General features: G+C 40.9%; 1 protein-coding gene across 1 annotated transcript; it reads right to left on the bottom strand.

Annotated features, from left to right (window-relative positions):
- Positions 1-5,556: 5,556 nt before the first annotated feature.
- On the bottom strand, positions 5,557-16,489 carry LOC142846347 (uncharacterized). Its single transcript, XM_075966734.1, has 5 exons — positions 16,295-16,489; positions 13,391-13,476; positions 11,708-11,834; positions 8,433-8,530; positions 5,557-8,216 (listed from the first exon to the last, which is right to left on the bottom strand). The coding sequence occupies exons 2-5, from the start codon at positions 13,391-13,393 to the stop codon at positions 6,822-6,824; spliced, it is 1,623 nt and encodes a 540-aa protein (XP_075822849.1). The 5' UTR covers positions 13,394-13,476; positions 16,295-16,489; the 3' UTR covers positions 5,557-6,821.
- Positions 16,490-16,857: the final 368 nt, after the last annotated feature.

Below are 16,857 nucleotides of genomic sequence, written 5' to 3'. Positions count from 1 at the left end.
ATAACAAAACAGTTATCAAGTAAGAATTACAGTTATAATATTTATATCTATTTTATCTTTTATCATAACTAAGAAAAACTATAACTAACCATTCTTCAACTCCATCAAAGACTCCAGAAGGATATAATATTACCTAAGCAAACAAGAAATCCAGAACTGTAGAAATGACAGAGACAACTCGCTGCCTGGACAATCACCCAAAGTTCCTCTGTACTGTTGGGGCATCCATCTTCAGCTTACAGGCCCATAGTATCCAGCAGACATTTCCATGAAGCAGGAAATTTCAAAGACAGTTCAGTCACTCTCTGCTCTGTCCTGCAGAATGTCTCGTAGACTCTTTCATAGATCAGGAACCCTGAAAGACCATCTCACCTTTAGGCAAGTTCAGCAGTCCTCTCTCTGCGGGTTCTCTGTATCCAGTTTATGCAACAGTCCAGGCAAGTGCAGTTTCTTGCCCAAATGGCTAACAAACTCCATAAGGAGCCTCTTCAATGCCCATCTTCCTCTTGAAGTAGCTGGAGCTGCCAGGAGCAAACATGTCTCATTTTCATGAAAAGCCCTAAATTATTAAAACATTTAAATGCCATATTCTGTAGCCTTTGAAAGATATGAAGAATGCCTATCTAACTGAAATATATCTCTATATATATAGAAAATCTAACTAACATGACTACAAGCTTTACTGTTATCAATGATTATCCATTAGCAACTTATATTTCCTAATTATACATTACATTTTTAAGTGAACTACACAATCACAATACCTTAATCAAGATCAGAAATACATATACATATAACAAAACTGACCTTAAAATCCATACCAATGCAAATTATTCATATCTATATCATATCCTCCTTTAAATGTAAAAGAACATTTATAAACAATATTTGGGAACATGAGCACAGTTTTTTCTCTCCAAACTGCTTCCTGCTGAATGGGGGCGCTGTTATTCAGGTCTTTTATGGGATAACCTGTCTGCCAGGTTCATCTCAGTAGGCAGTTGAATGAAGTAATTTTCTGAAGGTGTTCACAGCAACCTTTCAGGAGGGTGTGGTCTATCATACCATATTGGGATAGACATAATCCACAGGGTCTCATCCTCTGTGAAAACAAAAGAAGACCCTTTCCAAAGCATCATATCCTTAGACCCAAATTTTGAAATCATAATACCCTTATATCCATTCTGGTTTAGCTTTGCAGCCCATATAAGGAAATGTCTCTCTGTATTTAGCTCCTTCACAGTCAAAAATTTTAAAGAAAACACAATGTACATAATCCAGACTCTCTGTGAATTTTTACGTGGCTTATTTTTCTTTATTTTTTTAATCTATAACTATCTGTACTCTGTCTCTTTAAAGACTTTACCCTCTTTTTTAAAACCATTAACTTTATTCTCTATATTTTTTTTCTTCTCTCTCTCAAGCTTACATACATTCATCCAACACTGTGATCCATTTAGTGGTCTGAATCTGTCCTATTGTGAATCTGTAATTTTTTTTAATATCCAAGAGCATTTCTTAAAATGTTAAGCACTTCTTTGAAAAAATGTTAAGCACTTCTTAAAAACTTAAGTTGCACCATGTAGGGGTAATACCGCACTGCCTGTTTACTGCCAGTCTAAACCTTAACTGTGCTTTTATTATGGTAATTACAATCGATCCTGCCTGAGGTCAGCACAATTCAGCACAGAGCAGCCGCTCCTGTCTCAGATCCATTGGTGCCCCTGAGCTGAGCACAGTTCCAGACACACAGCAAGTCCTCATTGGAGCCTCACTCAGCGGTTTAACTCTGAGACTGAGAGTGCGGCACAGAAACTCTTTTCATCCAAATTACAGCCAAATCTGACACACAGAGCACTGCGCAGTCTGAAAACACATCTCTGTATGGCGGCAGGAATCCGCCTTGCTCTTCTGCCTGCCTAAGCCTGATTCTGCTGTCTGCCCAGGTGCAGGCGGGGAGTGCTGAGCCATCGGCATGGTCTCAGAGTACTCTCCTTCCAATCCCAAGCAGGAACACAAACATCCAGTCCCATAAAAGCCATTGAAATGCTTTAAAGCCAGAGTTTGTACTGGCAGCACAGTCCCAGGAAAGCCACGCTTTAAAATGACGCAGCTTTTTTTTCTGTTGCTGTTGCTGAATCAGGAAATCTCTCTACGGCACGCCACCAACAAACAGCAAAAATCTGCATTAAACTCTGTCTCCCTTTTTTTAAAGCCCTCTCAGGTCAGGTTTTTAAGTGGATTTAATTGGCCACGTTAGGCGCCACTCTGTAGAAATAGGAGTGGGGGGGCCACTTCCCACCACACAGCTAGCTTTACCCAAAATAATTACACAGAAACTGTATTCTTTTAAACACTGCTTGGCCCATTAGTTTTAACCTCTTATTGGCTAGCTCTTACATATTGATCTAACCCATTTCTAATATTCTGTGTTTCACCACGAGCTGGCTTACAAGGAAAGATCTTAACCTGCGTCTGTCTGGAGTGGGAGAATCATGGCGACTGCCTTGAATCTGCTTCTTTCTCCCAGCATTCTCAGGGAGTTATTTTAGTTTATAGTGAAAAGCCTGTTTGTGCCTATTTGCAATTGCTTTTAGATTAAAGATAATCAGCAATAACAAAAGAGAAGTATAAACTTACAAATTTTGCAAAATAATCCTAACTCCCGCGCTTGCATCCTGACCACAGTACCCTGTTCCGCTCACCCTCAGGAAGCATCTGGTGCCCAGACTGAGACAGATAAAGTTTGTGGGAAATGTCAACATTTTATGGTATTTCTAGAAAATTTAAGGGAACTGATAATTGTGGCCCAGGTCTGATTTAATATGCTTATGTTATGTCCAATCATTTTGTACCCCATACCCACTATGCTAACCATGCTAATTTTGTGGGTTTTGCCTATAAAAGTTTCTGGAATTACTGTTTGGGGTGCCCTACCTCTTTGGAGACTAGAGACACCCGGTGGCGCTATCGTTAACGTTAAAAGCCTCTTGCTTCTTGCATCTGCTGGATTGGTTAATTGAGTCATGGGGCTTCTCCCCCTTGGGCCCGCACCCAAGTGGGTGAGGGTCTTTCAATAGCATCTGTTGATTCTTTCCTTTTCATTTCTTTTTTTTCTTTTTTTGTTTGTTTGTTTGTTTGTTTGTTTGTTTGTTTTTCAAGACAGGGTTTCTCTGTAGTTTTTGGAGCCTGTCCTGGAACTAGCTTTTGTAGAGTAGGCTGGCCTCAAACTCATGGAGATCCACCTGCCTCTGCCTCCTGAGTGCTGGGATTAAAGATGTGCACCACCACCACCCAGCTGTGTTGAGACTTTCTTTTGACCAAGTATGTGGTTTTGGAGTTCCATTCTTTTGTATGTGGGTAAAACACTCTGTAAATATGTTAGATCCACTTAGTTATAATGTGTTAACTCCAATAACTATTTAGGCTTTGTCTGAATGACCTATCCATTGGTGAGAGTGGAGTACTGAATTCTCCCACTGTGTATGAAAGTCAATTTGTGATTTAAGCTGTAGTGTGTTTCTGTTTACAAAAGTGGGTATGGTTGTGTTTGGAGCATAGATGTTAAGAATTGAGATGTCAAATTGATGGATTTTTCCTTTGATGAGTATGAAGTGTCCTTCCTAATCTCTTTTGATTAGTTTTGGCTTGAAGTCTATTTTGTTACATATTAAAGTAGCAATGCCAACTTGCTTCTTAGGTCTGTTTGCATGGAATATCTTTCTCTAAAAGATATTCCACTGAAGTAATGGTACTGATGTTCAGGTGTGTTTGTTAGATACAGCAGAAGGGTGGATCCTAGCTTCTACCCATTCTGTGGGTAGTCTGTGTCTCTTTATGTCAGAAAATTAGGTCCATTGATATTAAGAGATTTCAATGATCAATGGTTGTTGATTCCTGTTATTTTGTAATTGGTGGTGGTGAGTGGTGGTGTGTAGGTGTGAGTGTGGTTCTTTTTTGGCTGGTGCAGGATTATTTATTTCCTGAGTTTTCATGGGTATAGTTAACCTTTTCAGATTGGAGTTTTCCTTCTAAGCACCTTCTATAGGGCTAGATTTGTAGATAAATGTTGTTTAAATTTGACTTTATCATGGAATATCTTATTTTCTTCATCTATGTTGACTGAAAGTTTTGCTGGGTATAGCAGTCTGGGTTGACATCTATGGTCTTATAGAGAAGCGGCACATATGTCCAGGCCCTTCTGACTTACAGAGAGGTCAGATGTAATTCTAATATGTCTGCATCTATATGTTACTTGGTCTTTTCCCCTTGAAGCTTTTAATATTCTTTATTTCTTTGTTTTTTAGAAGGTGGACAATGATACAGAAGTGTAAGCCAAATAAACCGTTTCCTCCCCAAGTTTACTTTCGTCACAGCAATAGTAACCCTTCGAAAAACTCATTGCCTCAATACTACCAAGTTAGACTTGGGTAGAATTATTTTTTTAGTGTTCCATTCATGTCCAACCTGAAGTGAATAGACATTTATTTCTGTCTACCCAGGAAAAGTTAAACATAATTAACATGTAAACATGTACCTATAAAACCTAATATGACTTGGAGAGGGTCAGTTGTATGGCTGTGATGGGTGGGAAGACATACAACTGAGGTGGAGTTTCCATGAAGTCAGTACTGATAATGACTCTATTTCCCCATTTGCCTTGCTGTAGAGTACGCTATAAGTGGTTGTGTGCTTCCTGTGATGGGTGATAAAACATGCATCTGAGATTCAAGTACTCTTAGGGTGAATCCTGGGATAACCACTTTCTTCTACATGGCATAGGATGGCATACTCTCTTGAAGAGTACTGGATACCCCTGCTCCAAATGGCTGATCTATAACAACATATAATGCAGTATCTGAAAGTAAGACATATGAACCCTGATTATCTTACCACTGACATATTAGGTTGTCCATTGGTGAATTAATAATGGCATGGCTAATTGTGAGCACTATCAACTGCTTCAGAGTTGGATTTAAGGCACATCGATGAGGGAAGCTTCTTTTCTGCAGATGACAATGGTTACTATGGAAATTCCTAACTAGTCAATTTAGCTGCTGAAAGTGACTGTTAGAGAGGCTTGGTGGACCAGTCCTCTGTAATCAACTGTAAACAGATGAAAATAATCCAGAATCTACATATCACCCCCATTCAAAGTTCAGACAACATTGTATAGGATCAGATGTGAAGAATATAAGAGCTAAATGAAAGTTTGGAGCATTGTGCAGCTACTTTCTCTGAATAGAAACATCCCCTCCCTCCTAGAGAGAAGATAGATGTGCAAAACTCAACAAGCTAAGGAAACAAGATTCAGAAGTTCAGAAAGCTACAAGATTCCCAAGGGCACTTCAGAAGGATTATAAAACAATAAACAACTACTAGGTAGAGACTCTCCTGCGGATGTTGCCTGCAGACTGGGCAGAGAGGTTCAAGAATGCAGTTTTCATTCTTGAAAGCAGGGTGGGCTTTTCACGTATGAATCATGCATACTTCTGAAAGTAAACCTAAGTCACTATTTAGTCTACTGCTGTGAAGAGACACCATAACCAAGACAAGTATTATAAAAGCATTTAATTGGAGGCTGGCTTACAGTTGCTGCTATTGTCATGGCAGGAAGCATATGGTAGTATGTGGGAAGATATGATATTGGGCAGGGAGCTGAGAGTTCTATATCCTGATCTACAGGCAGAGTGAGACTGGGTCTGGCACAGGCTTTTGAAATATCAAAACCTACACCAACTCATCCCCCACCGAGGCCATATCTTCTAATCTTCTCAAATAGCACCACTCCCTGGTGACTAAGCATTCAAATATATAAACCTATGGGGCCATTCTTATTCAAACTACCAGAAACCCCTAACACTTGTTCCTATAAGTAACCCCCCAATAAGTTCAGTGGCTCACCAAACTCTATTTGGATGGAATAATTTCTTTCATCTGTCCAGTGCCCCTACCTGGGGTGAATAGCTGTTATTCCAATTGCCCCCCAAAAGCTAATACAACACAAATCATTAGTACACATACATTGAAGTATTCAAAATACTAGAAGTATACCTATAGAGACACCTAAAATCCATGGCTCTGTGCACACAGGAGATTTGAAAATATATGGAAGCATTTGCCATAGTTCATATATGTAGTTTGTCTTCAGTGTGAGTCACACATTTCTTTTAGTTCCACTAGTCCTTTCCTTGAAGTTATTCGCTACTATGAGATCACAGGTGAGCATTAATTAAACTAGTTAGCAGGCGTGTAACTGCTAGACCTATCGCAAATCAGTAGTGGTTTTCTCTACTGCAATTGTTCACATAAATAGGGTGACTCTCTTGTGCGCATGCTCATGTGGCTACAAAAATTGGACCACCTAAATTTTATACCACACGCTGTACATTCAAAGGGTGTCTCTCCAGTGTGAGTTCTCAAATCTATATTAAGAGATGAGGAGGAAACAAGGCCTTCCCACACTGTTCGCAGTCAAAGGGTTTCTCTCATGTGTGATTTCTTAGATGTTAAAAATGTGAGGAAGGAGTGAAGGCATTCTGACATTCTCTGCATTCACCTGACTTTCTCCCATTGTCAGTGAGTACAACTGTCGCAAAGACAGGGTGGCCACCAAAGCCTTTTTCACAGTCCTTACACTGATAGGATTTTAGTCCAGTGTGAATTTGGAAGGGAATCTTAAGGCATGCAAATTTCTAAAATTTTATACATATCTGATATCCAAAAGCTTCTCACCAGTATGAGTTTTAATATGTTGAGTAAGTTAAGAAAACCTGATGCTCTCCCACACTGCTGACAGATAGGGCTTCTCCCCAGTGTCCTTATGTGTCTGTTAAAGCATGGGCACCCACTGAAGGCTTTCCCACAATCCTTACATGCATAGGCTTTCTCTCCCTATGAGTCTTCATGTGTCTGCAAAGGTAGGTAGACCGTGTAAACGCTTTCCCACACACCGGACACTCAAATGGCTTCTCTCCGGTGTGAATTCTCAGATGCACAGTGAGATACGAGGAAGATGCAAAGGCCTTTCCACATTGATAGCATTCAAAGGGTTTCTCTCCCGTGTGACTTCTTAAGTGTTCGATAAGGCCTGAGGAGGTACTGAAGGCTTTCTCACATTCGTTACATTCATAGGGCTTCTCCCCAGTATGAGTCAATACGTGTTTGGTAAAGGTAGTCCGTCCAGTGAAGGCTTTCCCGCATTCCTTACATTGAAATGGTTTTATTCCAGTGTGAATTTGGAAGTGTTTCTTAAGGCATGAGGAATTCCTAAATGATTTTGTGCACACCTGACATTCAAAGGGTTTCTCACCAGTATGAATTTTCATATGTTCAGTTAGTTGATAAAAGCTAGTAAATGCCTTCTCACATTCCTTACAATCGTAAGGCTTCTCCCCAGTGTGTGTTCGTAAATGTTTATTAAGGCATGAGCGCACAGCAAAGGTTCTTCCGCACTCCTTACATCCATAGGGTTTTTCTCCAGTGTGAGTTCGCATGTGAATCCGAAGGTAGGAGGAACGTGTGAACGCTTTCCCACACACTGTACACTCAAAGGGCTTCTCTCCAGTGTGAGTTCTCAAGTGTGCAGTAAGATAGGAGGAAGAAGAAAAGGCCTTTCCACACTGGTCACATTTAAAAGGTTTCTCTCCTGTGTGACTTCTAGAATGCTCAGTAAGTCCTGACCATTTACCAAACACTTTCCCACACTCTGTGCACTTGTAAGACTTCTGCCTTTTATGACTTTGTAAGTGCATAGTAAGGCCTGAGTGTGCAGTAAAGGCCTTTCCACGTCCCTTACCTCCAGAGCATTTCTCTAAAGCAGAACAATTTGTGGGCTGAGTAAAAACTTTCTTACTTTCTTCCCATTCATAGAAATTTTCTTTACTGTGAGCTTTGCTGTCTGCCGTAAGTTGCAACTGATTAACAAAGGCTTTCCCAAAATCACTGCATGCAACGGAATTGCCCAGAATGCATGTCCTCTGGTAAACAATGCTTGGGGTCAGAGCAAAGGCTTCTTTACAGTCAATCAACACAGAAAGTTTCTCTTCAGTAGAGGCTTTCTTGACTGAAGGAAGTAAGTCTTTTCTAGACCAACTATATTCAGAAATCTTTTCTGTATTGCAAATATTCATATGTGTCTGAAGGCATGGGTGTTCACTGAAGAATTTTCCAGCCTCCTTAGAGTCACAGAGCTCCCCTTCACTGTGGCTTCCTGCCTGTTGACAGAGAGATGAATGAGTACTAAAAATTTTTTCAGACTTACACAGGACGTTCTAGGGGTAACTCTAAAACACCATGCTAGGTAACTCAAAGCTTCATGCTAGGAAACAGATTCCAGTAGGCAAAGGCTACATCTCTCAAACATTTTTTATTCATGCATAGAAATATCACAGAATTCCAAATATTCTCTGACCTTGGAAACAAAGAAATACCTTTGTTAATCTTGCCAGTTGTGTCTCATTTGATATATCTGGCCAAAAACTCTCCAGCTGAAGTTCTGTCTCTTTTGTCTCAAGGATCGTTTTCCTTTCTGAAATAAAACATTAACAAAAAGTACACATGCAATCATTTATACAACAAAATATGATGTTGAGTATTTATTCTGATATTGAACATGCTAAGTTAATAAAGCAAAGATAGAATTAAACAGATTTATTTTATAATTGAATCCAATTATATAACTCTGTGATTTGGCAGTCATAAGGATCTAGGGTCAAAATAAAATTATTCTTTCTATTTACATTTATTTATTTAGTGCATGGCATGGCAAAAAGGTGGATGTTAGAAAAAAAATACTAGAAATGATTCTCTCCTTCTACCATAATGTGAGTTCTAGGATCAAACACAAACAGGCTTGGAAGAAAGCACCTCTACCTACTAAGCAATCTCAGTGGCCCCAAAACAATTATTTTGGGTAACACGTGATGGTAAACAAGAGTAATATGATTTGGGGAAGAAAGCAGTATACAACTGCAAAAATACAGACATGAACTCAAAGTGTAAAAGAGAAGATCACTGATGGAAGAAGGTCATTGGTTAAAAAAATAAAGAAACTGCTTGGCTGGCCCTCATAGGTTAGAACATAGGTGGGTGGAATAAGCAGAACAGAATGCTGGGAGGAAGAGGAAGTGAGCTCAGACTCGACAGCTCTCCTCTCGGGAGCAGACGCCTCAGAAGAGACGCCATGCTCCACTCCCGGGCAGACACACGCGATGAAGCTCCGACCCAGGATGGATGTAGGCTAGAATCTTCCCAGTAAGCGCACCTAGCTGTGCTACATAGAATATTAGAAATGGGCTAGTCCAGGTGCGAGAGTTAGCCTAGAAGAGGCTAGATATAATGGGCCAAGCAGTGTTTAAAAGAATACAGTGTCCATGTAATTATTTCGGGGTATAAGCTAGCCGAGCAGGCAGCCAGGGTGCTGGGGACACAGCCCCGCCGCTCTTATTACTACAGATCACTGTTGAAATTTTAGCCTGGATATGGGGCTGGAGATATGGGTCAGGGGTTAGGAGGACTTGCCACTTTTTCAGAAGACAAGGTTTCAAATCCCAGCATCCACACAATGGCTCACAACTATCTGTAGCTTCAGTTCCAGAAGGTCTGATGCCCTCTTCTGGCTTCTGTAGGTACCAAGCACATAAATGGTGTACAGACTGACATGCAGGCAGAACACACATACATATAAAATGAAATATTTCTAAATAACTTTTTTAATTTTAAAAAAAAGTGTGAATAAAACAAATAATGCAGTAAAAGATGCTGAAAATCCCTCAGAACCTGCAGTCCAAGGACTGCGGTGCTCAGGCTCAAGACGGTCTTCTGTTTTTACATCTATTTATTTTGTATGCATCTGTGTTTGTGCATGTATACACATGAATTTAGGCTTGCAGCATGTGGGTTCAGGGAACCAAACTCGGGCAGTTAGGCTTGACTGCAAGCTTCCTTACCTGTTGAGTTATTTCATCAACTCCCAGCTTGGTTTTCAAAGGGATTTTTCCCATCAGTGGCATTGAGAATGGATTTGCTCAAAATAAAATGTATTCATATATAAAAAAAATTCCTATGACTAGAGCGATGGCTTAGCAGTAAGAGCACGAAACCTAGGGTCAGTTCCCAGCATGCACACGGCAGCTCAAAACTGTCTGTAGCTCCAGTCCCAGGGCTCCACAGGTACTGCACACGTGGTGCACAAATATACATGTAGACAGATAAAAATAAAAATAGAGGAAAAACTTCTTCCCAAAAGAAGGTTCCTCATACTTCAAAATATACTGACCTTGTCAATAAGAAATTATTTTAACCCATGATCACGCTGGAGACTGTCTTGTTCCACTATAGTCAACAAGTTTACTTCCTCCAACAAAGAGGTCAGGCTGGGTTTGACAAGCTGTACTCTGATATATAGAAAATGATATATCAATGACAGAAGCTCACAAAAGGGATGACAAACTTCCCCATGAAAGAGAAGTTATATTTCTAATGAAACATGAGAATTATTATCTTTTTTGAAATAGGGTCTCAGGTAGCCAGGCAAGCCTTGAACTCACTATGTGACCAAGGCCGAGCTTGACTATCTCCTCAGTACTGAAATTATAGGCATGCAACACCATGCTTAGTTTTATGCAGTACTGGGAACTAAACCCTTTGTGTATGTTAGACAATCACTTTACAAATACTGAGACATACCTATTCCCTAGACCCTCTTATATAAAGATTTACTTTTACTTTGTGTATATGAATATTTGCCTACATGTATGTATGTATACCACATGTGTGCAGGTGCCCAAGAAGGCCAGAACAAGGTGTCAGAGCCTCTGAGATTGGAGTTACAGATAGTTATGAGTTGCCATGTGGATACTAGGAACAACCTGGGTCCTCTATAAGAATAGCAAATGAAAAAAAAAAAAAAGAATAGCAAATGCTCTTAATCACCTAGTCATCTCTCCAACTCTTGGAATTAGTTTTAAGTAGTTCAAAATGCAAATATTCAATATTTGGGCTATACTTGATTCCTGATATTACATTCGGGCCTAAACATAGAGTAAAGCAATGGTGGCAAACACCTTTAATCCCAGCACTCAGAGGTGAGTTCAAAGCCAGCCTGGTCTAGAGAGCAAGTTCCAAGACATCCAGGGCTACACAGAGAAACTCTGTCTTGAAAAAAAAAATTAGATGCAAACATTACTAAGATTTTTCTTCAAACTGGATGCAACAGAAATAGAGAAATATCTTAAATCTCATTGGAAATGACTATACCAATATTGTTTAGTTTTTTTGTTTGTTTTGATTGTGTTGAAACATTGTCTTGCTATGCAACCATGGCTGGCCTTGTGCTTGTTACATAGCTTAAATTGGCCTTGAGTTTGAGGCAATTCTTCTGTCTCAACCTCCTGCAGGCCGGGATTATGAGTGTGTACCATCATGCTCAGCTAGTTGTTACTATGTGAAACAGTCACATGAAAGAATGCGATAGCAGGTGACAGGAACACAAATGGAGAGTTTTCTGATTCGGTATATTAAAGATAAAGCTGTACATTTCTAAGGAAATGAGAGGAATGTTACTAATTATAAAGCCACACTGTTGACAACTGCCAATAACAGATTAAAATGTGCTAGGACAATGACAATGTCTCTATTATTTCCCACTATATTCACAGTTACATCATCAATCTACAGATGCTACAGGAGACAATGACAGTCTCACCTACTGTGGCCAGGTTCTGGTAGTTCTCCAGCATCACGTCTCTGTAGAGGTCTCTCTGAAATCCATCCAATAAATTCCACTCCTCTTTGGTAAAGTACACAGCCACATCCTCAAAGGTCACTGAGTCCTAAACCATCACATACATGGCAGTTTGAGCAAAGTGACATCACCTATGTTCACTGGAGAATGCAAAAGTGACCCCCATGCCTGTAAAGGGGTCTACTCCCGTATTCTATCCCAGAGCTCAGATAAGACATCTCTATCCACACTCATTCTGAGGACCTCATATATCAATCATCTGACTTTCAGAACCACTTACTCATAAAGTTACACTTCTACAACTCATACAGGGAGCTCTTCTCAGCCTGTTGATCTACCTTGTAGATACTCATAAGCACAATATAAAGACTTGCTAAATATGGGGTAAGAGATGGCATATCGGGTAAGAGTATTTTTTCTTACAGAGGACATGGATTTGGTTCCTAGCATACACACTGTGCTTCACAACCATCTGTAATTCCAGTTCCAGAGGATCCACTTTTCTCTTCTGACTTCCATGGGCAGCAGGCATATACATGGTATACATACATACATACATACATACATATATACATGCATACATACATACACAAAAAAATTAAGTTTTAAAAAGATAATTTGTTAAAGCCAGGTGGTGGTAGCTCATACCTTTAATCCCAGCACTTGGAGGCAGAGGCAGGTGGATCTTTGTGAGTACAAGGCCAGCCTAGTCTACAAGAGCTAGTTCCAAGACAGGCTCCAAAGCTATAGAGAAACCCTGTCTCAAAAAGACAAAAGAAAAAAAAAGATAATTTGTTAATCATATATGAGTGCATTCTTGGAGAAAGAGATCTGCAACTTCCTTATCATCTGCTGTTATACTTAGAAAAACATATTAGGTTGTCAGTACTAGGAAAATTGAGAATAGCATGATTACTAAAACACTAAGATAATTCTCATAGTAATTTCTCACCAATGTGAGACACACCTTCCCAGGAAAATCCAACTAAGAATGCAGTTTTGACATGTTCTTTGCTGTCACCGTTGTTCTGATGAGCTGTGGGTACAGTTCTACTTACAAGGAAATGTTTTCTCTGTTGATCTGATTATCACATCTTTTGGAAAGACACCAACAAAATCCATGCTATTATTAGATAAGCTCTATATTTTTCATTATTACAGTACTCTTCAGAAACATCACTCCATCTTGTATGAATTTCATTTCTCAAATAACTTTCCATGTCTCAATTTTCTACACTGGAATTCTTAGTCTTCTGTGAATATACAAAATAAAAAGTATTCTAGTGGTTCACATCTTTAATCCCAGCACTCAGAAAGCAGAGGCAGGAAGGTCTCTGAGTTCAAAGCCAGCCTGATCTACAGACTGAATTCTAGGACAGACAGATGGACAGACGGACGGACGGATGGATGGACAGATGGATGGATGGCAGGCAGACAGATCCTAGTGGTTCACATCTTTACAGCACTTGGGAGGCAAAGACTATCTCTGAGTTCAAAGTCAATCTTGTCTACATAGCAAGTTCCAGACTAGCTAGGGTTACATAGTAAAAACCCTAGAATAAACAAAAGGAAAGAAAATTTAAAAAGAAAGTAATACTGGGAGCTGACAACACAGAGAAAGAAAAGATCCTTTGTTAAACTTACCATTTGTATGTCTCAGAAAATATGTCCTCTCAGCAAATCCTGCTGATATATTAAATGTTTGAGTTTGTTTAAAGCATTTTCCGGTTCTGAAATTTTGCAAACAAAAAAGAAATTTCAGCTTGAAGACAGAAAAGGCAAAGAAATTAAAAATTAGTTGGAGGTAAAACTTATAGTCCTCTTTGCAGTTGCTTTCAAAATAAAGATAAACAGAGTAAAGGCCATGAAAGACCTCAGTAGGTAAAGGTGTGTGCTGTAAAACCTAATGCCAGAGTCTGGACCCAAGACCTCAGCAGGTAAAGGTGTGTGCTGTAAAACCTAATGCCCAGAGTCTGGACCCCAAGACCTCAGCAGGTAAAGGTGTGTGCTGTAAAACCTAATACCAGAGTCTGGACCCCAAGACCTCAGCAGGTAAAGGTGTGTGCTGTGAAACCTACTGCCAGAGTCTGGACCCCAAGACCTCAGCAGGTAAAGGTGTGTGCTGTAAAACCTAATGCTAGAGTCTGGACCCCAAGACCCACATCATAGGAGATCAGACTTCTGGAAGTTGTCTTCTAACCTGTCTATACTGTGACATGCACGTACACACACACACACACACACACACACACACACACTATACTTCCAATCTCACTGAACTTATCAGTGACCAGTTTCTGTCCTCTCATTCTGTTCTTCCTATTGGATTTTTTATTATTAGTTGTAGTGTTTTTATTATTAGTTTTTTATTATTAGTTGTAGTATTATTACATTTAGCCCTGGGAATGGAATTCAGGTCTTTTAGATAAGCAGCAAATACCCTTACCCACTTACCATCCCACTGACCTTCTAATTATGTCAACGCTGACATGCTACTCACCATCTAAACAGAGAATGACTAGCAAGTTAGGGAGGCTCTTAAGGAAACAGAGGATCTCACAGGCCCTGAGCCTGTTACCTACTATATAAAACAATACCTAAACGTGGCAAGAAACGGAGAGAATGGAAACCAAACTTGGATCCTCTGATATAGTCCACCTCAAGTTAGGCAGGGGCTTGCCTGCCCTCAGTCCTTGACATTGTGAGGACTGCTGAAGAGGACCACTCCTACCCTAGAACACCTGACTACCTAGAATGTCCCTTGCCCCTTAAGATTAATCGAGTGAATAATGGGAATGTGTAGACTATACAAACGGCACTGTTGACAGTCATATGTAATGGAGCTTAATGGAACTCTGTTCTTCCCATTCAGCAGCAAGGACATCCATAATGAAGAGCAGTACCCAAAACATGAAACACTTGACGGAAAGTCAAGCCATCATTGTATTGCTTAATGTTCTGCCACAGATTGTCTCATCTTTGGATTTATGAGTTACTGGACAATTACTTTAAAATTCTCTCCTTCAAGCCCTGGGAGGTGGCATATGTCTATAATCCCAACATTTGAGGGAAAGGGGTAAACAAACCACTGAGTTTGAAGCCAAGTTGACTTATAGTGAGTTCTAGTCCAGCCAGAGCTACACAGTGAGATCCTATCTTGAAACAATAAAATTATACAAAACAAAAACAAACAAATTCTTCAGAGAGCGGGGATAGATGCTCAGTGGCTAAGAGCACTTACTGCTCTTATAAAGGATTCAGCTTCAGTTCTTCAAATGGGCCACAGCTGCCTGTAATTTTGTTCCAGGGGATTTAAGGATGACTTCTGGCTTTCTCAAGCACACACTCAAGCACACACACACACACACACACACCATCTTGGAACTTTTTCTTGACAGTTAACAAAAACATATAAGAATACATGTCTATTTATATAAAACAAGGCAAACTTTCTCCTCCACCACACCTAGGAATGGTCATGTCCTTTCCTTTCCTTTTTATTTTTTTCCCCCATTCATCTGGTGCCACAAGTGAAACAGCCTGCTCTTCCCAGACTTGGCCAGCATTCCAGCTTTCTTGGGTCCCCACCAATGATGCCCCAAAGTCAGCAGAGAGTAGACACAGAGAAGACTGTGTCACCCCTTATCATTTATTTATTAGCAACAAAAGGCTGGGATGTCAAGTTTCAAACCTGGAACAAATGGTTGAGGTGCCTCGTTAATCTACCAAAGGAGACCTGGCTGTCAGGTTCTCCCGGCTTCCCTCTGTCTGGCATACTCTGCCAGCTAACCTGAACTCACCAACTCAGGACGCTGGGCTGCTCTTCCCTGTACCTTCCCAACAGTTTTCATTGCCTGCCCCTTTGTTTGTGCCCTTCCCCTCCTGGCTGCTGAGCCTGGTCTCCCTCTCCTATCTCCTCACATGGCTTAGGGTCAGGTCCACTCTGGACTCTCCCAGATGTCCCTGCCTCTGGCTATGCTCTCCCACTATCTATATTTTCTCCTCCACCATACCTAGGAGCAGGTATGCTCCTTTCCTTTTCATTTTTTTTTTTTTCATTCACAGAGGACCTGAATTCACTTCCTAGCACCCACATGAATACTCGCAGCAATCTATAACTCCGGTTCTAGGGGAACAGATGCCCTCTTCTGGCCTCCACAGGGACCAAGCATGTATGTGATGGAAAGCTAGGCATGCAGGGAAAAAAAATCTATACTCATAATAAGATAAAATAAATTTAGATGTATTTTGGAAGGAGTGTGGAGAAATTTAGCTTTACTCAGGCTACTTATTAGTAACATTGTTGTTGAGCCAAGATTTTGTGACGGCCTCCCAGACTAGCCTCAAACGCCCGATCTTCCTAACCCCGCCTTTCAGTGCACACGCGTGCTCCACCACATCCAGCAACAACGCAGTTTTCTTACTTTAAGACCTATGCTGCTGGGGCTGTAGTTGGCTCAGTGGAGTGTGCACACTGCTCTTGCTGAGGACCCGGGTTCGGTTTGGTTCCCAGATTTCGCAGCCGCCTTAAGCCAAAAAGACGCTCACCTCAACCAAGTGAACACTTCCGATCCTCCAACTCCTGAAGACTTAAGACCAAAACCCAACGTGCGTAAATCCTTTTCCTTTTGGAAGAAAACGGAATGGGGGTCGCGCTCGCCCAAGAAAGCGCCGACGGCTCAGAGGAGGGCACCCCTGTCACCCAGGCGGCCTGCTGGACACAGCCTCGGAGAAGCAAAGAAACTACAAATCCCAGAGTCCCTACCGGAAGAAACCCAAGGAAACAACCGACAGTGCTTTCGTTTCCGGCCTACGGCTGCAGGACCGGTTCCGGCTCCAGCTCTGGTTCTGCTTCTAGTAATTTGGAAACCGGTCAAGAAATTAGAATTCCCTCTCACGAAGGTGCAGTTGGCCCTCGGTGGACCGGATGCAGGGAAGAGAAGCAGAAACAGACCCACAGGGTTGAGGTCACATTTAGGAAGGTGGTCCGGGCTGCGGGTGGGGATCGCCCACTAGCGGGACTTCAGAGGCAGCTTGGAGGTGATTAGCTCCAGTGTTGAGCGTAGGACTCCATAAAAATGAACTAAATCCTATTTCATTATTCTGCCTTT

This window comes from Microtus pennsylvanicus, chromosome 3 (assembly GCF_037038515.1).
Source record: "Microtus pennsylvanicus isolate mMicPen1 chromosome 3, mMicPen1.hap1, whole genome shotgun sequence".
NCBI classification, from domain to species: Eukaryota; Metazoa; Chordata; class Mammalia; order Rodentia; family Cricetidae; genus Microtus; species Microtus pennsylvanicus.
Note: the sequence above shows the minus strand (reverse complement) of the source record. Positions and strands in the feature narration are given on the sequence as shown.